The sequence below is a fragment of the Centroberyx affinis genome, unplaced genomic scaffold (assembly GCF_046629955.1).
Source record: "Centroberyx affinis isolate AG114_WGS23_722 - 3 ecotype Tasmania unplaced genomic scaffold, CSIRO-AGI_Caff_v1 ptg001471l_1, whole genome shotgun sequence".
In the NCBI taxonomy this organism is placed as follows: domain Eukaryota; kingdom Metazoa; phylum Chordata; class Actinopteri; order Beryciformes; family Berycidae; genus Centroberyx; species Centroberyx affinis.
This window is the reverse complement of record NW_027279940.1, coordinates 144,626-168,768: the sequence shown is the minus strand read 5'-3', so window position 1 is coordinate 168,768 and position 24,143 is coordinate 144,626. Positions and strand designations below refer to the sequence as shown.

At 46.9% G+C, this 24,143-nt stretch overlaps 1 protein-coding gene across 1 annotated transcript in view; it reads right to left on the bottom strand.

The window, feature by feature from the left end:
- notch3 (notch receptor 3) overlaps window positions 1-23,003 on the bottom strand; it is a 30,760-nt gene extending 7,757 nt beyond the window's left edge. The window contains exons 1-22 of the mRNA XM_071526850.1: window positions 22,728-23,003; window positions 21,217-21,289; window positions 10,224-10,366; window positions 9,787-10,122; window positions 8,948-9,070; window positions 8,625-8,858; window positions 8,380-8,535; window positions 8,093-8,278; window positions 6,886-6,999; window positions 5,507-5,620; window positions 4,188-4,421; window positions 3,865-3,975; window positions 3,565-3,757; window positions 3,210-3,355; window positions 2,352-2,585; window positions 2,050-2,202; window positions 1,702-1,930; window positions 1,403-1,604; window positions 1,127-1,283; window positions 802-986; window positions 565-697; window positions 193-450 (exon numbers count right to left, since the gene is read on the bottom strand). Coding sequence (XP_071382951.1) covers window positions 193-450; window positions 565-697; window positions 802-986; window positions 1,127-1,283; window positions 1,403-1,604; window positions 1,702-1,930; window positions 2,050-2,202; window positions 2,352-2,585; window positions 3,210-3,355; window positions 3,565-3,757; window positions 3,865-3,975; window positions 4,188-4,421; window positions 5,507-5,620; window positions 6,886-6,999; window positions 8,093-8,278; window positions 8,380-8,535; window positions 8,625-8,858; window positions 8,948-9,070; window positions 9,787-10,122; window positions 10,224-10,366; window positions 21,217-21,289; window positions 22,728-22,788 — 3,775 coding nt within the window. The 5' untranslated portion in view covers window positions 22,789-23,003. The remainder of the gene's footprint in view (window positions 1-192; window positions 451-564; window positions 698-801; window positions 987-1,126; window positions 1,284-1,402; window positions 1,605-1,701; window positions 1,931-2,049; window positions 2,203-2,351; window positions 2,586-3,209; window positions 3,356-3,564; window positions 3,758-3,864; window positions 3,976-4,187; window positions 4,422-5,506; window positions 5,621-6,885; window positions 7,000-8,092; window positions 8,279-8,379; window positions 8,536-8,624; window positions 8,859-8,947; window positions 9,071-9,786; window positions 10,123-10,223; window positions 10,367-21,216; window positions 21,290-22,727) is intronic.
- Between the last annotated feature and the right edge of the window lie 1,140 nt (window positions 23,004-24,143).

Below are 24,143 nucleotides of genomic sequence, written 5' to 3'. Positions count from 1 at the left end.
CCAGTCTTCTACTGTTGGCACATCAAGAGTACTTGTTGAGGGGAGAGCGTTACTCATTTACCCTATGCTGCCACTTCCCCTTGGGGTAGAATTTAAGCAACATCACCAGAGAGAGAGAAAAATGCACACACACACACAAACACACAGAGTGCACATCCAGAGGTCAGAAGAGCCTCTGACTTGTTGTCTTACCAGTGAAGCCAGGCTTGCAGACACACTGGTAATCGTTGGGCAACTGGATGCAGTCAAGACTGTTGGAGGGACTGCAGGGGCTGGAGAGACACTCATTGATGTCTCCCTCGCATCTCTCTCCAGTGAAGCCAGGGGGACAGTTGCAGCGGTAGCCACCCACTCTGTCCACACAGGTACCGTTGTTCAGGCACTTAGGAGGAGCGCTGCGCAGCCTCAGGGGCGGCGCACAGTCATCTTCATTGATTTCACACAGTACACCTTTGGGGAAGAAGATTAATTAGATACTCCCATCCATCCAATACTTTTGACCCTTAAAAAGTAGAGGCTCTTTAGCAATCACCATAGGTTTCTGCTGAACATGTGTTTACATACCCAGTGTGCCAGGAGGGCAGGAGCAGATGTAATGGCCCACCAGATCAATGCAGGTGCCTCCGTTCTGGCAAGGATGAGACTGGCACTCATTGATCTCCATCTCGCAGTTCTCTCCAGTATAGCCTGGCATACACTATAATGACATGCAGATGACAATTAGATGATCCGGAGGAACACTGTATCTAATGGTCTTGCTGAGACCTGAGAGTGACAGTATTGACAATGCATTGGACTCACATCACACTGGTACCCTCCCACATATCCCCTGCAGGTGGCGCCATTGCGGCAGGGTTTGTCTTCACAGTGGTCCACCTGGCTTTCACAATAGCTCCCGGTGTAGTCGGCAGGACATTTACAATAGTGGGTATTCCCGGTGTTGACACAGTGACCACTGTGGTGGCATAGCTCATCTGTCTGGAGACCTGGTTAGAAACAGGTGGAAGGTAAATTAGTTTGTAGTTGCTCAGTTGTGGCGGTGCAGACAGAGAGTTCAACTGTGCTCACATGCAAAAACACACACGGTCAGACATTAAGAGGGTATGTAGCGAGAGCGCAGACATACCTCTCTGGTGAGCAGCTGCCTCACAGGAGATCCTGGGGATGTCACAGTAGCGGCCAGACCAGCCGCCACTACATTCACAGCTGAAGGAAGCGTCCTTTTGACGACAGCGACCTCCATTTTGGCAGGGAGAGGAGCGTCGGCACCAGTCCACTGGCGTCTGGGCAGATGGAAGAATGGTCAGCATTTATTATTCCGAGTACATAAACATATGAAGTTGTAAGGCTTTAACAGGAAATATCTGTCGCTCTGTGTGTGTGTGTGTGTGTGTGTGTGTACCTGGCAGCGGTTGCCAGTGTAGCCCTTGGGGCAGGAGCAGCGGAAGGACTCCAGTGCATCCTGGCAGAGGCCTCCATTGAGGCAGGGCTGGGAGTCACACTCGTTGACCTCGTACTGGCAGTGGGAGCCGGTGAAGCCTGAGCGGCAGGTACAGGAGTAGCCGTTGATTTTATCTGTGCACGTGCCTCCATTGAAACAAGAGCTGTAGACATAGGGTAAATTATGGATTAGATTAAAATGATCCACTATGCACCATAGAACACACACACACACACACATATATAAACAGCCCTACTCACCTTTCAGTGCAGTCGGGGATGTTGGTTTCACAGTGGATGCCAGTGAAGCCAGGTCTACAGGTGCAGGTGTAGGAGTTAACGTAGTCTGTGCAGGTGCCTCCGTTCTTGCAGGGGGAACTCTGGCATTCGTTGATCTCTACAGCACAGCGGGGCCCAGTGAAGCCTGGCAGGCAGCTACAGTGGAAGGAGTTCACGCCATCTGTACAGGACCCTCCACTCAGGCACGGGTCTGAAGACATGGACACATTGACAGGTGAAATATGTGGATATAGACCTGATATTGTGAATGACACCTGTAGTGTATAGCAGTGGCAGCAATTCAATGCGTTAGCCTCAGTGGCCACTCACTAGGGGCGCAGTCATTGATGTCCGTCTCACAGGTCAGCCCAGTGTATCCAGCTCTACAGGAGCACACAAAGGCTCCAAGTGTGTTGGTGCAGGTCCCGCGGTTCTTACAGGGGTTAGAGATGCATTCATTCACATCAATGTTACATAGTTGACCTGGAGAATGCAAAACAAGATATGTAAGTTACAATTCAAAATCATACATGTCTTTGTGTGAGCTTTCTGATAGATTATCTCACTATAGAGTTACCTATACCTAAGACAAGGATGAGTAGCTGCTGAGATGAAAGAAAGTTTTTGCTCACCTTGCCACCCTGGCTGGCAGTTACATTGGTAGCCCAAGTAGTCCGGCGTGTGGGTGCAGAGGGCATGGTTAGCACAGGGGTTAGGGGAGCAGGGGGTGAGGACTTCAGCACAGGTGGGCCCACTGTAAGGAAGCTCGCACAGACAGGTGAAGCTAGCCACACCGTCCACACAGGTGCCCTTGTTCAGACAAGGGCTGGATGAACACTCATTGATGTTCACCTGGCAGAGATTGCCTGTCAGAGAGGGGGGCAACAAATAGATTAAAACATATTGTGGTATCCAGCTTCAATGAGCCTGAGATGACAGGGTCTTGTTCACGAGTGAATGTCTCTGCAGTTCTCAAGTACTCCACTAGGGGAGGTATGAGGATGTCATTCAGCACCACTGGGCCAACTTGGTGGGAACCTATTACAGATGACTTGAGAATCACATTTGTCCATCAGATAGAGGGCTTCAAATGACACATGTAATTGTTTTCCTCCCACTGTGGTGCAAATGAGCAGTTTCTGACAATCTAAAAGAAACTTCAAATATCAAATCCCACTGTCATGTGAAATATTTTACATATTTTCCTTGCACAAGACTGTAGTCAAAATTGAGTGCTAAAGGTTGTTATGTGCTTTTCAACCACACAAGTCTGTGCAAAATCACGTATGGCTCCCTAAACCCAGGGAAAACTGTGTATTCAGCCTTAAGTAGTTTAGTCTGTTTGTTAGTCTAATTGTTTTGGTGTTTACATGTTCTGGCCCAAGTTTATTTTCACACGGCCATTATCCTAATGCAGGCAGCTGTGAGATGCTGTGAGAGCATACATGTTGGTGGCTCCGTTACGTGTTGAGCTACTGTGGTGCCCTCACCTCTGAAGCCCTGGCGACACTTGCAGGTGAAGCCATTCAGCTGGTCGATGCATGTGCCGGCGTTCTGGCAGGGACTGGGCAAACAGTCGTTCCTGTCCAGGTCGCAGTTCTTGCCCACCCATCCAGGCTCACAGTCACAGCGGTACCTGCGGAGAGGATAGGATGCAGTCAGTAATCCAAATGGATGAAGTTGTAAATGTGAAATAAGAACGAGCTATCTGATGTAGAATTACTGTGTGTAAACTAAAATATGTGGGATTATCAGCAATGGTCATGTCATCTTTCCCTTCGACGCTGCACAGCCATGTGAGGCACATTAATAAAAAGCTGCAAAGGGGGATGTAACAGCTCATACCCATTGATGTCATCCCTGCATGAGCCATGGACACAAGGGCTGCTGCCGCACTCGTCCACCTGGGAGTAACAGTATGGGGGCTTAAAGCCCTCAGGACACTGGCAGTGGAATCCATTCTCCTCATCCACACATGTCCCTCCATTCCTACAGGGGCTGGATGCGCACTCGTCTATCTCCACATTACACTTGGGACCTGGCAGGACAGACATCAGCTGTAGTCAATGCGCTCTTGTCAAACATGTGCATTGAGATTGGTTTATCTCAAAATGTGTGTGAATTGTCATCTTGAGAAGGCCTTACCAGTGAAGCCAGGTTTGCAAACACAGTCATAGCGGTTGATGCCATCTTTGCAGATGCCGTAATCACATGGGTTACTGGCACAATCGTCAACGTTTATCTCACAGTTGTTGCCTGTGTGGACAGGGAGCAGTAATTAGAATCCGTCTCTAGCAATATTATAGACCTATAACCCTGGCAGAAAATATACAACCCTAGTGACAAAAAATTTAGAAATGCCAGTTCAGTGTTGGCTACATTTTAATTCTTCCATTCCAAATTTTCCCATTCAAAAACTTGAATAAACAAGGTCCAACGGTATATGTTTAAGGTGTTTTTCTTCTTACCTGAGGTTCCATGTAGGCACTGGCAGATGTACTTGTTGACCAGGTCCACACACTTGCCACCATTCTGGCAGGGGTTGCTGTGGCACTCATTGAGCTGGTTCTCACAGCGATAGCCTGTGTAGCCAGCATCACAGTTACAGGTGTAGCTGGCGATACCATCTATGCAAGTACCATGGTGGCATGGGTCAGGCTGGCAGTTGTTGATATTACTCTCGCAAAGAGTACCTTCATAACCTAGAGAGAATACAGGGATAAGGGGGAGATTGATGTTAAAACATTTACAGTATCTGTTCAGTTAATGCAGTAAAGCTTCAAGCTTTTGCCGCTTGAGAACCTGTGGTGTTGGCTTTCCCTGCTCCATCAGAAACTCTCTGCTACAAACAAATCTCTCTTTCAAACCCTTTTGTTTTCATCCTAATCCCCTTTATTTTCAGTCTCCCCTTAAATCTATCAAATTCTTTTCGTTTTCCTCCTTTTCCCACTTCCTTCTTTATCTCTTTCAACTTCCTCTGTCTATTTCCCACTCTTTCTTTAGAAAAGCTTCTACAGTTTTGGGGTCTGGTCCCTGTGGTTTCCATGCCGACGGTGTGTGTGTGAGACAAGTAAGTGTTGGTTTGTGCAGTATGTGTGTAGTGCAGTGCTGAGCTGGGCAAAGCAGTAGAGAAGGGCCCTACACGGGCCTCCCAGTCCTGCTTTTGTTCTCGGCGGCGGAGGGAACAATAGGCCGCGCCACGTCAAACAGGGCCACTTCACTCAACAGAGGGGGCCCACAAACACAGGGAATACCAAGCAGCTGGCCACTGAAACAATGAAGCAGGCTCCCCCATAGGCACAGGCCCAAACAAACATGTTAAATATCTATGTATACATGCAGGGAATTCATACAACCAGCCTTTTCTGACAAACAAGCCTTGCTGTAGCTCATTGTATCTGGGAATATTCTCATACATGGAGGTGAGTGAATGTGAAGAAACAAAGTTAAGATGTAGCATAGGGTGGTGTGTGGGGGTTTGAATAGTGGGGTACAGATGAACAGATGTCGGGGTGATGACCAGGGCTCCCTTGCCGGCAGCTGCTGGCCCTCAGTGACCCTATGATCCTGAGGGCCGATGTGGAAAAGAGGGGGATTAGGGGCCTCAAGTCAGTCTGCCTGGCCAGCAGACATCCAGAGAACCAGCTGACCCCAAAAAACTGAACATTTCACAAAGACAAAACACACCCCTACAGGTGGGCAGGGCTCATCTGCCTTGGGAGACATCTTGAGCACTACAGATATTAACCACTATCCACTGACAACTATTGAGTATAGAAGCTCTTACCTTCAGCACAGCGGCACTCGTACCCATTGGGCCGATCGTAGCATTTTGCTCCGTTCTGGCATGGCGTGCTGGCGCACTCATCTATGTCGATCTGACACATGGTGCCAGTAAACCCTGGGACAGGCAAACACAGAGGTGAGGGGTCAGAGAAAGGGTCCAGTGGAAGGGTCCACACTCAGGTCAGAGGGCAGCTCTGTCTCTTCTTGGGAGGGCAGAGGTCTCTGGCTAGGTTAGTGACGTCTGGCCAAGGTTGGGTTCGACAGCGTCTCGACTGGTTAAGGACATGTCATCTGTGCACTTGGACTAATGCTGAGATGACCACTACAAAATGCAATTGAAACCCTGTGGCCTTGATAATGTTTTTGAAGAGAGAGTTATAATATAGTATAGTATATACAAGATGGCTCTGAAATTAAATGACTATGGCTATCGGGTGGCGTGGATTATCTGGGCAATAAAAATGCAGTTAATACTTATAATGTCAGATTCATGACTCACTTCACGTTATGGTTCATTTCAGTGTCTGCACTACGTGCTGGATCCTGGAATGTCAGGACTCTGAGCGTTAATATGAAATAATGTGGAATGTGTAGAGGAATGTGATGAATTTCATACATCAGCTTGACTGTGGTTACTGAATAGATCCTTGGTGTATGGTCTGTGGGATATTTAGCAACATAATAATAATATTATCTGTATTACTAATTGTTGTAGAACTATTTCAGCAAAGTAAAATCTATTTGCCTGAAAAAGCTTGAGAAACTGAGAGGGCTTGAAATCAGTGGGCACTGTGCCCAGACAGGGGTGAATTGGTGCATTGGTAGAATCTGCTCTGTTGATTAACAGTGTGAGGATGGGCTGTGTGTCGGTGCTTGGGCCGGGGGTGGGGGGTGTTAAGAGGAGACGGTGGGATTGTTTTCTCTTTTGGGGAAACCCCCTCCCCTTCCTGCATCAGCTCCACAGGCTCAATAGCTAGATGGGGGGTGGAGAGGGGATGTCTGTCCCAGATGTAAATTGCGGACCTGGAAAAGAATCTCATTAGCAGGACTGCTGTTCCCCCCCACCACCAGGGGAGGGAGAGGGAGACTGCTGTCCCTTCCACATTCCACCGGAGAGGAGGGGAGCGGGGGTCACAATAGTGTCTTTGTTCGGGCAAGAGGATAGGCAGCCTTTGGGGCCTGCCTTTTTTTTTTTATGAGTGGTGGCTCTAAACACCAACAGGCAGAAGTAGCAAGGCTGGCCCTCCCTCCGCTGGTTCAGGGGGACATTTAAACTCTGGCTCTCTGTTCTCACTGCTGCCGTCACCGAGTTGGAAATGTGAACAGGTCTGGGAATAAATGCAAGGAATGGAAATGAGGACAGTCAGATAAGGGCCGTACCTGGCTGGCAGGTGCATGTGAAGCCGTTGACCATGTCCCGGCAGATGCCATCATTCACACATGGGTTGCTCTCGCAGTCGTCCACGTCGATCTCACAATAAGTCCCCATGTAGCCTGCAGGAGAGAAATTCACATTGAGTTCAGACAAGTACAGATTCAGCTTTATGTTCAGCTTGTATGTATGAGGGTGTCGGTTTGTGGCAATGAGAGAGACAGTGTGTATGTGTGTGTGTATGGGGGGGTGCTGTGGGAAACTTCTCTCCATGACATGGGAGGCCTCAGAGGGTTTTGAATCAATGGTCTCTGCTGAACCACAGGATGGGATATTATCCCTAATACAACTAGTGCTCCCACTGCACTGACCTGAATCACCACACCCTACTGTCCATAGAGCATTACCACTCCCTGGGTCAGCGTCCCATTCACCAGATGCATGTTATACATTCTGCAGTCGCACACTATGGAGGGCTCCTCCATTGAGGTGAAACAGAGTGTGGAGCAGAGTGCTGCTCATGGGGAGCGGCTAGCGTGGAATCAGAAATAATCAGCGGCTCCACATGAGCTTTGCCAGGCTGGCCGATGATGAGGAGGGTGGAGAGGAAGGGCCTGTCTGTGGAAATGGAGGGGGAGGGGGAGAGGCTCTGGGAAAAGGCCTCTCTCCCTCTCTGTGTGTATGAGGGGTGCAAAGTGGAGCACAGAGGGGCCCTATTGTTCCGCTCCATTCCCACCACTCCATAGCTCATTAGTATTCACAGCACACTCCTCCCCCTAGCCGCTCACCCTCTCTCCCATCCAGTCCTATAGACCAAACTCCCAGCTCTAATTTGTATAGTCCCCGAAACCCCAGGATGCATGTAGGACTGTGCGTGAGAGTTTCACTGTGTTTTTTGTCTGCGAGTGTCCAGACCATCACTCGGTCCTTAACTAATACCCTGTCTGGCTGTACTGTGCACTGAGAGCAAAGGAGTGCCCCCATACCCCACAACATCAATGGGAATGTATTACATAACAGTCTACACTGGCAGTTAGTATGGCAGGGTTATAGATACTGCTTCCTCAGAAGGTCAAGTTTAAACAATCAGCTTTTCAGCTCTGCAGATGGTTTTGAGCCTTCTCTCGCAAATGACACTGAGCTGAACTGAAATGTTCTGTATTGTTTCATTGGCAGTAGTGAAAATACAGTAGAACACAGTGCAAATCAAAATACCTGGCATGCAGATGCAGGTGAACTCTCCAATGCGGTCCAGGCAGGTGGCATCGTTCTGACATGGCATGGATAGGCATTCATTAATGTCGATCTCACAGCGAGGCCCTGCATATCCCCGGCCACACTGACACTGGAAGGAACCCTCTGTGTTCACACACTTCCCAAAGTGCTCACATGGGTTGGCGCCTTGGGGTAGAAGAATGAGGATCAGTATATGAAACACACTCAAAGAGAGAAGAGAGCACATGACCACAGAACTGCCAAATGTAAAAACCCATCAGACTTACCGATCGAACATTCATCCATATCCTGGTTGCAGGCACCTCCTACGAAGCCGGCGGGACAGGTGCAAATGGCACGGCCATTGAGGGGGTTGGTGTCACACACTGCCCCCTCGTTGCAGGGGTTACTCACACATGCATCATCAAGGTGGCACAGCAAACCTAAGGAGACAGAACAACGACTGTCAGTTACCCACAAATTAGCGTCTGGGACGAGGAGAGGCAAAGAGACATTTGTGAAATCCTCCCACCTGTCTTTCCGACGGGGCACTCGCAGAAGAAGGACGCCACACGGTCGTGGCAGGTGGCACCGTTGAAGCAGACGGCAATGGCACAGTCGTCGATGTTCTCACTGCAGTCGTCTCCGGTCCAACCGTTAACGCAGACACAGGTGTGGCCACCAATGGTGTTGAAGCAGGTACCGCCGTTATGGCAGGCATTTGGTTGCATGAGACACTCGTTGACATCTTCAGCACAGTATTGCCCTGGTGGGGGTAGGTAACATATGGTTCACACATACTCACCAAGTTACATATAAAGTTTCTATTTCAAATATGCAAAAATAGCACTGTACCTGTCCATTCTGGAGGGCATTGGCAGTTGTAGGTATTAACTCCATCCACACATATCCCTCCGTTCATGCACTTGTGGCCTGGACAGTCATCCACATTATTCTCACAGTTGTGTCCCTCAAACCCTGAGAAACATGGAGTGAGAGAAAGGAGTTATGGTACACAGTACTGACACGGACACACTCTCACACACACACACACACACACACACACACACACACACTCCAAGAGATTACTAAACATCCAGTGGCCCCACTTCCATCCACTAAGCATTACTACTCATAACCTTGACTTGCATTTCCCACAGTAGTGGAGGTGTGGGGCAGAGTGGGCAGTAAAAAGGTTCAGTGGGTGTCTGAGTGTTTACATCTTCTCATGGAGGTTCCCACACCATGCCAGCACCAGGCGTGACGCCCCCCCTGCTTCAGAGCTCCCCGCAGTGTTTGCTTGTTTTATAATCTCTCACAGTTTCAATGACTTCCTCTCTGGCAAGAGACATTTCCTGTCAGCTCCCCAGAGGGAAACCAGAAGGCCCATAAAGTAAATTCCTCCTGTAGTGAAGAGAGCAGCGTGGAGCAGAGCACAGGCGGGCTGCCTCTTTAACGCTCCCACCATCCCGTCTCCCATTAGCAGCTATTAATAGCAGACAGGAAGCTGACCTGGGACAGGGGAGTAAATCCCAGCAGCAGCACTGACAGCTACGTCATCAGCCTGGGAAAATCCTGACATCTGTAGCACTGGGTTGAGGAGATGGGAAACAGTGGGGGCGGCACACTGACTGGTTGCGTTAAGTGTGTTTGTGTGTGTGTGTGTGTAATCAAGTTGATAAGCGCTAGTCTACCTGGCAGGCAAGCACACTCATAGGAATGGTCGCTGGTCTGACGACAGGTCCCCCCATTGAGGCACTGGGACGGGGCGCAGGGCAGGGTGGACACCTCGCATGTGCGCCCGCTGTACCCAGGTTGGCATTGGCAGCGGAAGGACCCATGGGTGTTCATGCAAAGGCCACTGTTGAGGCACACGCCAGGCTTGCGGCACTCATCAATGTCATTGCGGCAGTTCTTTCCCTGGAAGCCAGGTGGGCAGGAGCAGTTGTAGTGGTTATTCCAATTGGCACAGCGGGCGCCATTGGCACAGGGACTTGTGGCACAGGCATCAATGAGGGAGCAGTCTTGGCCTGGAGATTTAATAGTGAATTGTATTTAGTTAAAATGGAAACCTTTATCCTCTCTTCACATAACAGTTCTTTCAGATATGGATAAATTCACATAGTTGTACCTCTGAACCCTCTCTGGCACACACAGGTGTATTGTGGGATGCCGTTGACCACCTGGCTCTTGCATGCTGCTCCGTTCAGACACGGAGACCGATGACAGGGATCCAGGTGCTGACAGAGAGGACCGATGTAACCAGGTCGGCATCTGGACAAAATAAAAATACACGCACACACACATACATTAGTGAGCATTTGGACTGCAGGTTAACACAGACCACAATCTGACAAGCTGAGGCATTTGGGATAGCGTTGTGAAACTCCAAAACCAATGTAGCCCCATTCCCACCATGTTCCTTAATGTTCTGGGTTTTGGCAACCAGGGTCCCATGACACCTTGGCAAGGCCTGCTGCCTGACTCATAGCCTGGCAGGAGTAAGGTCTCTGGGCCCTGGAATGGACTGGGTGGGTTTGTATTAACCTCAGTTCCCTCACAAATACTAATAATGCAATAGTTTTGCACATGGAATGACACACATATACACATCAGTTACACACACGCTTTCTTCTGTGGAGACAGATGGAGGCCATCCCTCTTTGTCTTTCAGGTTTCACAAGACAAGCACTCAAGTTTCCCTCTGCTTGAGTCATTTCCAGCTGGAAAGCCTCACTTTCTCCATGTCAGCTAACATTCCTCCACTATTACCGTTTTTCCGCACATCGGCTCTTGTTTCTGTCCACATATATTAAAAACAACACACCCAGAAACAGCAGCCTGGAAACCGTGCAGTTGCCAACAACGCCTGAATTAGTAGCCTATGAGGAGAATGGGAGCTACAAACAGCAGACATTAGTCCTATGGGAGATGCAGCTGTGATATTCGAGTAAAGAAACATGAAAAGCAGTCACTTCCTCCTCTTGGTCACTGTTTTCTGATCGAACACTACTTTATCTTGATGAAACAATGAGCCTGACCTAAAAAAGTGCTCCAGTAAGAAGAGATAAACACATAAACAGGGTTTCCTATAGCTCTCTCCAGGGGTCCTGGGGGAGCTCAGACATGGTTTGGACTGGGGGCTGTTAAGAGCTGGTAACCCTACACCCACACTGGGAGCCCCTGCCTGGGGACAGGCCCCCTCTTCAAACAGGCCGTTTGATGCTGATGACAGGGCAGTGATGGCTGGGTTTCGGCCCGCCCTTGGGCTCTGTCTTCTCTTTCACTGGAGAGGAACCCCTGGGCAGAATCAACAATGAGTTTTCCTCTGCACTCTGTTACAGGAGCACCACAGTTACACTGGTTTGAGCTCATATTTTATTATAGTTATGTTTTGTGGCTATATTTCTGTGGGAGCCTGAGGTTGCTCCAGGTAGGGGCTAAACAGGAGGCACTGATCCGGATTTGGCTCAGCACTGAGATGGCCTGCTTTCTTGCTGGCTGCTCTGCTCTGGTTCAGAAAAACTGAAGGCCACTCAGATTTCTTTGGCCTTTTTTTCAGGCTTACAAAGACAATGGTGAAATGGAGCAGCCACAGGGCTCAGCATTGAGGAGCCAGACACACAGGCATACCCACAAGAATGTGCAGGCACACACATGGAAACAAAAAGTCCAGAAAAAAAAAACAGGCAAATGTCTCCAAAAATAATAGTTTTGCCTGTATATGACAATTACTCAAGTAACCAAGCATAACTCTTATAATTTCAACAGGGCATCACTATAGGCGAAGAGGTGATTTTCCCATGGTGAAGGATACAGAACAAGGGCAGCACTGAGGCACTGAGACTTGGCTGGATGATAAAACAGAAAGCAGCACTGCAACATCCATGTTGAGAAAGAGTTGGCTCAGTTACTAGTCTTCCATCTCCTGAAGCCCCCCTTAACGTAGGCTCGCCCCCCCTCCACACACCCCACCCCACCCCCGACCCACTCCTACCCCCCCCTCACACGCTGAGAGGTCAGATGTCAGAGGTCCCCAGTCTGATTGTGATGATAATGTCAGTCAGGCTGCAGAGAGCGGGGAGGGGGGCGGTCTGTTGGAGAGAGAATGTCTTTGGAGGGTGGGGTCGGTGGAGAGGAGGAGGAGGAAGAGGAGGAGGGAGTGGTCTGGTCCAGAGAGAATGTCATGTCATATTTCCTGTAATCCCTCGTCTCCTGCTCTGAAAACACTGCACTCACTCTGAATCCCCGATCCCCGTTGCCCTGGCAACCTCACAGACGAACGAGCAAGCCTGACACCCTACCAATCACTTCCCCCCACCCATGGTCCCCTTGGCTATTTGTCATGGCTTGGCTGGGTTTATTTAGAGGCAAATTAACTATGTCTGGAATCTAGAGTGTCACTAAAAAAATGAAACACACAGTTGTGGCACAAAGAGGGCTTTGGAGAGACTGAGGAAGAAAGTTGCTTGGAGGGCTGAAAAATACAACGCAGACTGACAGTCAAACTCTTCTGGGGCCATTCTGTGCTGTGGGCATTTGACTGCCGAAGAAAGCCAAAGAGCCACAATCTTTACAGCCTGTTGTTCTCCTCCAAAGACCATCACAACTCTCCATGGGCAGAGAATAACTTACAGCTCCTTCTAGGAAGAGGTGTGTGTCCATGCGTGTGTGCGTAACTGTCGGAGTTAAAGTGAATAAGACCAAGATAGTAGCACATTAATCTAAAACAGGGATAGTAAAAAGGTTTCCTTGACACAGAGAAAAAATAAATGTGTCTATATATTTCAAAGAATTCAGGTATTTGAAAAAAGTGTGATTCAACTGTGAGAATGAAGTGTGTGTGTGGGTGTATGAGAATGGCCATTGCAGGAATGCTGGAGAAATTATTTGTCCTCCCTTACAAATGCACAGGGTTGAGCAGCCAAAACACACATTCTTTTGTCTCGACCTGAGCCATTGCAAACATGCTACTCCCATAACACACAAGTCAGAGTGCTATCAGTGGAGAGACTGTGTGAGACGCGCAACTTTGTCCCGGTGCACCTGAGAGCCGCCTTATCAGGCTCTTTACAACCTCGCAGATTCCACCGCCTCTGGGAACAGCAGGGCAGGAACTGAACCTTCGCCTGGGCCCAGCCTTATTTGCGGCGGACGTGGACGGCAGGTGCGAGCTGTTGTTGTGCAACGGGCCCCTGGGTCACATTCAGTGAGCGTCGACTTCTGACCTTTGAGGAAGAGAGCGCGCCAGATGAGGGGGAGGTGTGTGAGTGCAGCGGAGGCATGGCCAGAGTGGGTAATCTCTTCACGTCACAACACATATGAGGGCTCGCGCCAGCTGCAGCCCCGGCACCATGCATCTGTCCACATCTGTCAGTGCAACTCTGGGTGTCTGGCATTTGCCTGCTCTGCCAGACGTTAAGCTAGAACAACTGTGCTATTCTGCTCATGGGACCAGCAGAGGCACCAACACACACACACACACACACACACACACAAGATATGGACATCCTTCACAAACACATGCATTAAGAGTTACTCTTTACACACTTTCTGGAGCGTTAAGTAAAAGGCACCACTGCAACAGGGCAAAGCAAACACTCACACATGCAACAATCACTAAACGCCCAAACACAAAGGAAAAAAAACTTACAACCAGCCTTAGCTTCTGTGGAAGAGTGGTATTGTGAACCCATAAAAGAGGAGGGATCCACTGAGGAAATTACAAAACAAGGGAGAATGAGAGGGAAATACTGACAAACATTTCATGAAGAACAGTTTTACATTATAAATGATAAATCTTATTTGTAGTCCATAGTGTTATATTCTGGCAGTCTGCTGTGATTTCTCCGGTGTTCTGCATCAAGTGTGCTGTTCTGCTGAAAAAACTTTTTGATTTATGTGAGTGAATCCTGGCACCTATACTTGTGTAACACAATGCCAGTTTTCCTGCTCTGTGGGTCATTGTGGCAGGTAACCTGAGCTCATCCTCTCCTACACAATAGCAGCTACTCTGCCAGAGGTCGGAGGGCGGCTCACCTGTGAACAAAGAGGCTGTAATCTCTGACACGGTTCATACACACAGTCATGGTCCACAAAGCAACAAGTATAGAGGAGACCTCCTATCTCAGAGGGTTTCCCGATCCCTCAGCGCTGAGGGGCATTTCCCAGACAAATGAAGAAGAGGAACAACAGAACAGGACCTACATCTACCATCTTCTGACTCGGGACAAGAATTCAACCTCCACATGTCAAGGAAAGAGCTAATGGAAATTAGCTAATGTTTTGATCCTTGCTTCGAAGAAATGTTTGAAGGTTTGGGAAGCTCTGACAAGAGTGTCTCTCTGAGGCAGACTCTCTTGCTCACAGCACAGCCCCCTGTTCCCTAACCCCCCCACCCTCCTCCTCCACAAGCAAGCAGGAACCAGCTCTACTCCTTTGTGAGAGTCCATACTGACACCACACTGCCAACAAGAGCCCATCCCCACCCCCCACCCCCCTCCCCTCCTCTCCTCACGACAGCCTCTCTTCTGCTCTGCTCTCCTCAGCTTGGCTCTCCCCTTTCTCAGCAAAGAGCCAGATTGGGGGTTGGGGAGCGTTTTGTGGCCCAAATAAAAGAGCTAAAGTAGTCAGAACCCCTTTGTGTGAAGGTGGGGGGGGAGGGGGCAGTGACCCAAACAGCCAGTCTTTCAGGCCTGGGTTTACACGGACCAACAGGCCTGGGCTGTAGCCTGGCAACAGTAACCCACGGTGAGAGAGAGAGAGAGAGAGAAGAGGGGGGTGTTGGGAGACAGGGTTCCATGAGGACAGTTGGAGCACTTCAGCAGACTGATCCCCTACATATGCAGGTAGCACCAAGCGCAGTGTGGGACCAATTCAATCTGGTAATTGAGTATGATCACTTCTAAAAGGATGCGCGTTTCACAGTTTAAAGTCCAAAGTTTAATTCAACAATGGTGCTTAGACAGACAATGGAAGTATTCAAATCTCCAGAGGGAGGTTTCTAGTGCACCCCCCTACCCCCACCCCAATGCATGAATATTAAACATGTGAACATCAAGACAATTAACCTTCTCTTAAAGAAAAGCAAATATGAATCTGACTAGAACACCAGGAAGGCCGTCGGTGTGCCCTCTTCGCCGTCAGCAGCCCAAAATGCAGAGTGATCTACAGGGATCACTCTCCAGAATATAAATCTCCTTGGCTATGGGGATTGCACCGAATTGTTGCACCTAGATGAGAAAAAAGTCTGCTTGCTAAGCACACATTTAACTAATACTCCAGTGAAAGTGGCCAGACAAGAGCTCATAGGTTTCACACTTTTCAGTTCATACACTATCTGAACAAATGTGCCTAAAATGTCAACAGATTAAGGGAAAATACTCCCTGACATTTTTGGAATTGCAATGCATTTGCCCATAACCACATTGCATGAATCCCAGGGTCGAGGTCTTTCAAAGCATTCTTCACTGAACTCCACCACAAAAACCCCACCCCACCACCTAAACTGAACCAGACCTCTGGAAAACTTTGAAATTGAAATTTAAAAGAAGGGCTTTTTTTTCTCCAACATGAAAGATCAACTACAAAGCACATTTCCCCCCCATGGTAACCTTAATAGTAAAAAATTACTTTAATGTGACAGCAGATAGTGTATCTAAGGCCTTCTCGTTGGCCATATCATTGTTCAATTCACAGTGAATTTCAGCTGCACAATGCATGTGGAGTGAGTAGAACTGGAACTACATCTGAAAAAAATCACACTCAGTTTAATGATGTTGACAGAAACTGTCACACAGATTGACTGAGGCCAGTACAAACCCTCACACATGTCCATAGTCCTGAAAGAATGAGGTTTGTTTATAGGGCACTGGCAATGTTCCACAGTGATAAGCTAAGGAGAACACTAGGGAAACTGCCAGAGAATGTCCATTATCTCAACCACTGTCACCCATAAAGTACTGGAGAAGTTTAACATGAAGGGTGCGGCCCTCTCATATTTCCTCAAACATTTGAAAAACACCAAAACAAATAACCACAATGTGGGAATTTAGTTTAGTTATTTCCCTGTGGCAAAGTATTTTTCATCTCAGTGCCTCCTCTAAATCTTAGGTAAGATTAAGGTAAATGCTGACAAAATGTTGCCTGGTTAAAATCAATATGTTTGTGGAAAGAGCACTTAGTGGAAAAAAACACTTCTTTTCCTGCAGCAGTTACAGATGGACCCATCCCTTCCTCTTCTAAAAAGGGAGGGAGAGACTAGGGAAATTTTGCTGGGCTGTGGGGGCCGACCTCAGTTATTCCAATTAGGCCTGCCTGCATGTCTCTTCAGAAGTCGCCGTCTCCCAGATGAGGACAAACAGCCAGGGGATGAGACTTCAGAGGTGGGCTTATCCCTACATAAGCATGTGGTTCAGACATACACAGACTCCAAAAAGTCTAATAATACACAAATCATACTTGGACCTTCCCCGGCTACACAATAATGGAAAATCTGACATTAATTAGCTAACAGGATTGGTTGGGTGCCACATAGGCCTACGTTGAAATATTGATGCTAAAGTAATAAATGATGAAGGTAATTGTATCATAGTAGCAAAAGGGAGGAGGACATAAAGTGAGGCAAATGATGAGAATATTGAGAAGCATGTAGACCAACTGGTGCACTGAGTAAGCTCCTTAAGCCGCACAGATAGACAGGATGTGCGTAGCAGGGAGGTCAGAGAAGGCACCACTTCCTGTGATGGGGGCCTGGGAACCACAGCTCCCAGTCTCCCGTCATGACCCAGAGAGAAGAGGGGACAACAAACCCCCTCCTCCTCCCTATGATGGTTTAACCCCCTTGTCAGATATTGCTCATCTCTTCATAGATATGCCCCCCTCTGAATCTACTGCGTCTGTGATGCATCAGTTTTCCTGCTGGATGCTGACATGACGGATGGCTCCATCTGCCCGTCAGGCTAGCATGAGTGATATGGGCTATATGTTGCCTCACAAAATGGCAGAGTAACTAATTGCAAATCAAACAAGTCATTCCAAACATCCCATTTTCAATGAGACTAGGCTGGCGGTATTGTTTAAGGCATTCCTGAGGGGGCTGCCAGGGTGAATGGATGGGAGGTGTGGACAATAACCTGAAAGCAACAGAGGGACAGGAGGAATCTTACTAAGCATTCCTTTCTAATCCACCATAAAGATGCCAGAGAAAACACTAGCCCTGAGGTGCACTGAACCAAGCCAACAATATAATCTGTGTCTCTTTGCTATGGTCCGTCAGTAAATACATGCCTCGGAATGTGTGTGCGTTTCCCCTTAAAAGTGAATTGCTTTTCTGAGCAAAGCACTGGAGCACATTTTTCATCACCCTTTGATAAAAGAATAAATTCTGCATTTCCGATTAGGAAAGTTTTCACCCTCCCCTAAGATAACTGAATTCTTCCTCATCTCCAGTGTTGAAATAAAGAAAAAAGCAGACACATAAAAATGTTTCCTCCTCCCCAAACACATTCACAGGTTTTGCTATTTTCCAACAGTGAAGTGAAGGAGGCAGACACAAACACAAACCTGTCATTGAGAGACAACAGTCTACACTGGCTGAAGTGTCTGCTCCCTATCAAACTCAGAGCTGTCCTCTTTCATCATGTCCTAAGAGGCTGGGAGTTACCATAGGGTCATTAAAACACAACATTCACGATTTATATGCTAACTCGGCTACTGAGGTCAAGGCCAAGGCATTAATAACATACAGAGGGCCACTGTATCCATCCGCAGGCCTCACACAGCGGAGAACCCGCTCGCATTCATTTCCATTCAGCATAGAGGATCTGAGAGGAAAGAGCCGGTCGTAATCTGCGATCTGCCACTGTGTTGAGAGACAGAGGCAGAGGATGAGCCGGACAACACACGGAGACAAAGAGCGGCCGTGGCTGCTGCTGCACTGTGAGAGAGGGAACATGTGCTGGGGGGGACCGAGAGCTACCGGCTCCATTCCTCCACGAGCTTGTCTCTCGCAGCATGGGGGCGGCAGACTGCTCAATGGCAGCACCTGGCCTTACGCTTCCCCTTTGTCAAGATCTGACTTCACTGGATTACCATCACAACATCCACCAGCTGTCCTCTACGCAACACCCCCCCCCCCCCCCCTCCCTCCCTCCCTCCCTCCTGCCCAGCCCCCTTCTACCCCTTCCCCACCCCCAGCCCGATCCTTCCAGCTGGATCCTCTCTGAATGACACCCTCTCAGTCTGCCTAATTATCTCCCCTCCGGCCTCGCCACTGTGGCCCTCTCTAGGGCGGCACATTCCACACGCAGGGCGGAGCTGAGGGGCCCATGGCTCTTCAACTGGACTTCCTGACTGCTCACCTAGAGGACCGCACTCTCAGTGACACTCAACCCTTCACTGTCAAGTACAAAACTCTGTCACTAGGCTTTAACAATCTGTAATAACAGGGTGGGAAAATGCACTCTGCCAAATAACTCCATGTTAAAAGTTGAGAAACATTTATGTTAAGGAGAACAGTGAGTCAAAAAATGTAGTTGAAATCTCTATTCAAGAGTATCACGGCCTAAAGCCATGTTGAGTACTCAAAGTATCAGTATTCACACTTTGCCTTGGATAATTGTGTTGATGGTTGCAGTGCCAGTAACAAGTGCAGATGCCACAAGGCTGTGAAATGCATCTGCCTGTTCACCTGCCGTTGCACCTGTCAGTCATCCTCGTCACATTTGTCTGTCCTGCCTCAGTGAGATGGTTTGTTCAGTGCAACAGGTTACTGAGGATTACTCCTGTAATCCCTGATCAGATACTCTGGCCTGAGACCTTTACTCAGTTACCTGAGGAGGGGGGCCGCACAGTCACCCATAAGGAGACTAGATGGGCCAAACAAGATGCAGACAAAGAGAGAACTTTGTGAGGGTTGGCATGCTAAAAGGTATAGTGTGGTATTAATTTCATGTTTGCCAACAAGACAGAGGATACATTGGTATCTGGGACAGAGACAATGACAACTGCCATACACATAATATTACTGCCACTTGAGAATCTACTTGCTGCAAGAAAAATGAAGTAGCACCCTGGTTGTGCAACTTTAGAGCAGGGACAGAGGAACGCTCTATACACTGAACAATATCAACAGTGATTTCAAGTGAAATCTAAAGTATTCTACTAGTTCTCCAAATTCCCTTCCGATGCCAATACCTGTATCTATATCTGCATTTTCTTTCTCTCTTTCTACTCCGTATCGGCCTCACTTTGCTGTGCCCTTTCTTCTCTGCCCCTCTCCGCCCTGTCCTGGTGGTGCCAGGTTACAGCCAGGTATCTGGTGGAAGAAAGGATCTTTTCTGCTGTTTTGGATCTCCTGTTTCTGTAGGTTCCCAGGGGAAGGGGCGGGGTGGCTCCACCACTCACCTCTGTCTAGGACTGGTCTGACCACTCTCATGTGGCCACGCTCCGCTCCACTGCCCTGCCCTGCCATGGTTCTGCTTCCACACTGTGTGGTATGACATTTGGTGTCCCCTTTCCATTGGAAATCCTTTCCCTTCGCACTTTAGTGCTTCTTGTTCTTGGCACTGAACCAGCAGAGTGATTACACATGCAGAGCTCCCACACCCCTAACATATATGTACACATCCCAAACAACCAGAGGAACACACACAGTCTCTCCCAAAAGCAAACAATAACCCAGTGACATGACCACAATAAATCTGGAGATTATGTGTACACACTAGGTTCAAGTTCAAGAGTTTTATTTGTTTTATTTTTCACTAGGATAATGACTATTGGGAGGAAAGTGTGGTTCTGTGCAGTGCTGAAACTAAATGATTTGCTCAGGAAAATGCAGTTAGATTAAGGAAAGAGGCTCAGAAAATCTGGCTGCAAGCCATAAAATTATACATTTACTCACTTAATAACACTCACCCATCTTGGCTCCAGCTAATGATTGAAGAATATAGGGAATTGCAGGTGGTAGTTACTAGTTCCACATGCAGTCGAGTTACACATTGGCTAGTGTATTGGCAGTGTAGTTGTTGATATTTTACAACACTATGCAGTTACTTTGTCACAAAACATAATATATAAAGAACAAACGAATAAACTAGGATTTACATAAATATTGCTTGCGACAATTAAGTGCATTCAAAATATTGGCCCAACATTGACATCTGCAGCAGGGTGAAGAGCTGGCACACTCCAATAAAATAATAAATGTACTTTTTTGGAGGGAAACAGCAGGCAAACAACCAGTTGCTGTTCCATCAATGACTGTATCTCCTCTATCTCCTCTCTCATGCATGTTTCCTAAGCTAAGGGGTTTTAGAAAGGACAAATGACCCCCCAGGCAAGCCACTGTAGGCTATTTAGCTTGACTATTGTAATGGTTTCCCACACAACCCCCCCCCCCCCCCCCCCCCCCCCTCCACCACCAATTTGAGAAACAAAGACCTTATCACTTTGAAAAGATGTGAGAGAAAAAAAAATGCCCAAAGCAGGCGGGAAACTAAGATAATTAATTTAAAAAAAAAGATAGTGAATTAAAAATGCCTTGAAATGTACTATTTTTGCTAGTAAAAATAAAACTGTACAACCAACACCAATATTAACCCTCAGAAATGTTCAGGTCACAAAATAGGAAAAAAGGTTGAACATAGAAGGAAAGCTTTAGTCATGCTAGGAGCAGCTTAATACTGTAATTTATGTCTGACAAAGCTCTTCAACAGGTGCAAGAGATGAGAGCAGCAGCCAAACATGTTGAGGCTAGTTGATGCTCGTCTGTAGAGTCCTAATCAATTACTCCCATCTTTCACCACTTCTGACTGAATGTTGTAAATTAGCAGGCAATAGGATAAAAAGTATAGGCCTGTTGGTTGCATTGTCACAGAATGAGTATCTCTCTGAAAGCCCATCTATCTTACACAGCTCTGAAGAAACGACTGACAAAAATAGCCTGTGAAAATCAATTCACACACAAGGCCTGCACTTCAGGTCTTAAGCCGAATGCCTTTCAAACGTCGAGTTTATGAAGAATCAAGGCAAGAGGGGGGGGGGGAATCAATGCTGAGGCCTTCCTGAAAGAAAGCCCTTGCCCACAGGTCTTATCCTAGCACATCTTTACACGGTCCACTTACATGCATCGAGAAGATGAATCTATGCATGTCCCTCCATTTTCACAAGGTCTGTATTTATCCACGCAACGGAATCCTGTGGAAATTGGGAGAAATCAATTAGGGAGAACCACAGAACTCAAATTAAATTGCCAAATGACTTGATGTTATCCAGTTTAACGTTACAAAAAATAACATTCAATGAATTATCACAGCAAAACTCTAAACTATAACATCCTATAGTAATATTATAGGGATATCAAAGGATATAACAAATACCATAAAGTACGATAAGGTCCCTATAACCTCACTATTGATTACCACAGATATATTATAAGTCCATGTAGGAATGTTATAGTGATACTAAAATACACTTAATCCTCTAAACTCACTCATACAGATTTCAACCATGTCTTTGGCAGATAGTCTATCTTTCCCACTTGTGGCATCTTACAGACACACGCATGTTTGTTGTTTACTTTCTTGGCAAAAGCAGATTAAGTTTTTTTGTTTCCAGGATGCAGATACACGCTGATGGGTGTATAGTTATAAATTAGATTTGAGCCAGTTGTTTTCTACATCAGCCTTGGCTAAATTTGAAACGCATACTTTAATGTGCACCGATATCCTGATATGTCGCCTAAAACTACAAATCTACAATCTACAAATCGAGAATCAACATAAAAACTTGTGTATTGTGTGTATAAGGCCATTAGTTTGTCATATTCTGGCACTCGTTACCCCATCCACTTCTAGGAAAATATATTCAATTGTTTAAAGCTCTTTGTTCAGAAAAGGAGGGGGGCAAACTCTGGCTCATCACCCCCTTCATTAGGTTACACAAATTCTCACCCTTCCCCCACATCTTATTTCGGGACATAAGAGAATTATTGGGCCAAAATGTCCTCTACAAACCCATGCAATTTGGTTATGCAGATACCTCTTGACAGGCCTGCGACTGTAATTGGGAGTATAAACTCTGAAGTGCTGCTGATGTTAGACTGAACTTCTGCGCTTGGTTTTGTGAACTCGGAGGTACAGCAGCGCTCTCACGGTGCTATCAGCCTTTGAGAAGTCCACCCACAGAGGATACCAAAAAGACAGACCAGATGCAATCTGTAAAGCAAGATCTACTTCCCCATACAGCCCATTATGGCCACGAATTTTTGGTCAGTGCAAAAGTTGTATGCAATATTTTGACATGCGTTGCATGCAAACTTCTACAATGTCTAACTACCACTATCTGACAGCGGTTCAAAGTGGTTCTTTTGTTAATTAAAGATTTGTTATTTTTTTGTAGATTATCCCTTGAAATCACTAACTCAAACTGCTAACTTTGGCAGTTAGAGTCATAATAGAATTATAAAATAAAAGCATCCGTTTTTCTAGGCAAGCATGTCGACATAGTGCGCACCGGTAAGTAATCAAGGATGGCTACAAGCCGAGCAATATTGATGGGTATGCTGTCCAGACATGTCGAGTCTGTATAAAACGCACTTGTATGCTACGAAAGTTAATTGATTAATTGGACTTACCTTCACAATTATGAATAAACAATAAAAATGAAAAGATTATCCATGGAATATTCCCTTCCATTTCGGTGGAAAAGTTTCCAACGTTTCAAGTTGTGTTATTAGCAGAAATACATCCTTTAAAAGTTCACATAAAGATAAAAGTTCCAAGATCGATGGGGAATCTTTCATAAAGTTTGTTTATAGCTAACTCCAAGCCAAAAAAAAAATAGCAGCCGGAAAGCGTAGCGTTAAGTCCCAATCCCGTATTATCCTCCGCAGCTCGGCCACGGCTGCTGTGCGTCTCCGTAAACCTCCTGAAACTTTTGAAAAACTTTTCCTTCCCTCAGTCTCAGCCTCTGGTCCGATGTGGTATTACTCCGCCTCCTCTCTCTCTCTCTCTCTCTCTCTCTCTCTCTCTCTCTCTCTCTCTCTCTCTCTCTCTCTCTCTACTCCGCACACAAGACAAATAGTCCGCACTCCGTGGTTAGTGAGTGCTGTGTAAGCGCAGTGGTTCCCTCAGCCTGGGGGTCTTCAGGGGTCTCTGGGGGGTTCCAGTGGCCCCCCTCCCTTCCACACACACACACACACACACACACACACACACACACACATACACACATACTCATATCTACCCACAGTAATCTTCTGAGAAGAGAAAATTAGAGCAAAGTTTTATCAAAAGGGGGGTACATGGTCTAAGGTTGGGAACCCCAGCTGTAGTGTACCTCTATGAAAAGCTCCATTTATCATAACAAAATAGACTTAGAAGATCTGACAACATGAATTAAATACAGCAACCCCAAATTTGAGCTAACTGAATCAACTGTTTGAATAAAATGTGATGTGCCAAAGTTGCCAGAATGAAACAGAATGAGCATGTTTTATCGAGGAAGTCAGCATTGTTTATTACATCTGTGTTAAACATGATAATTCCTATATCAGATGGAAAGCTTAGTAAGGCCACAATTCAAACACTTGGTAAATAGTGGCTGTTGCAGAATCAACACTGTCACAACTGCTGACTTATGTATTTTAGAGCCCCATAGAGCTGTATAATCTATAGTGCATATGCATATTCCAATACTGAATATTGGGAGTGCAAAAAAAGTATGTTACATTGTGTCACAGCATAGGACAGGTTTACTCAACTATTTGTTTGAAGGTGTTTCTTAGGCTGATAAGTCCAAGTCCAGTATCGTCCAGTGCAATCGACTGTGCTGTTTAGTTTCAGGGAGTCAACCTCAGAAACCTCAGAAAGACCTAAAGACCTCCCCTGGAAAATGCTCTCTTTATCAAAGCTAAGCAATTTTTTCTGCAAGTCCTGAAAAGAGATTTGTCAGAAACTCTGTGACCTCCAAGGCCCCAGAAGGCCTGTTAACATGATGTATGTGAACAAGTAATGATGCCTGAATCCAGAGGTTGTATTCTGTATCCCCA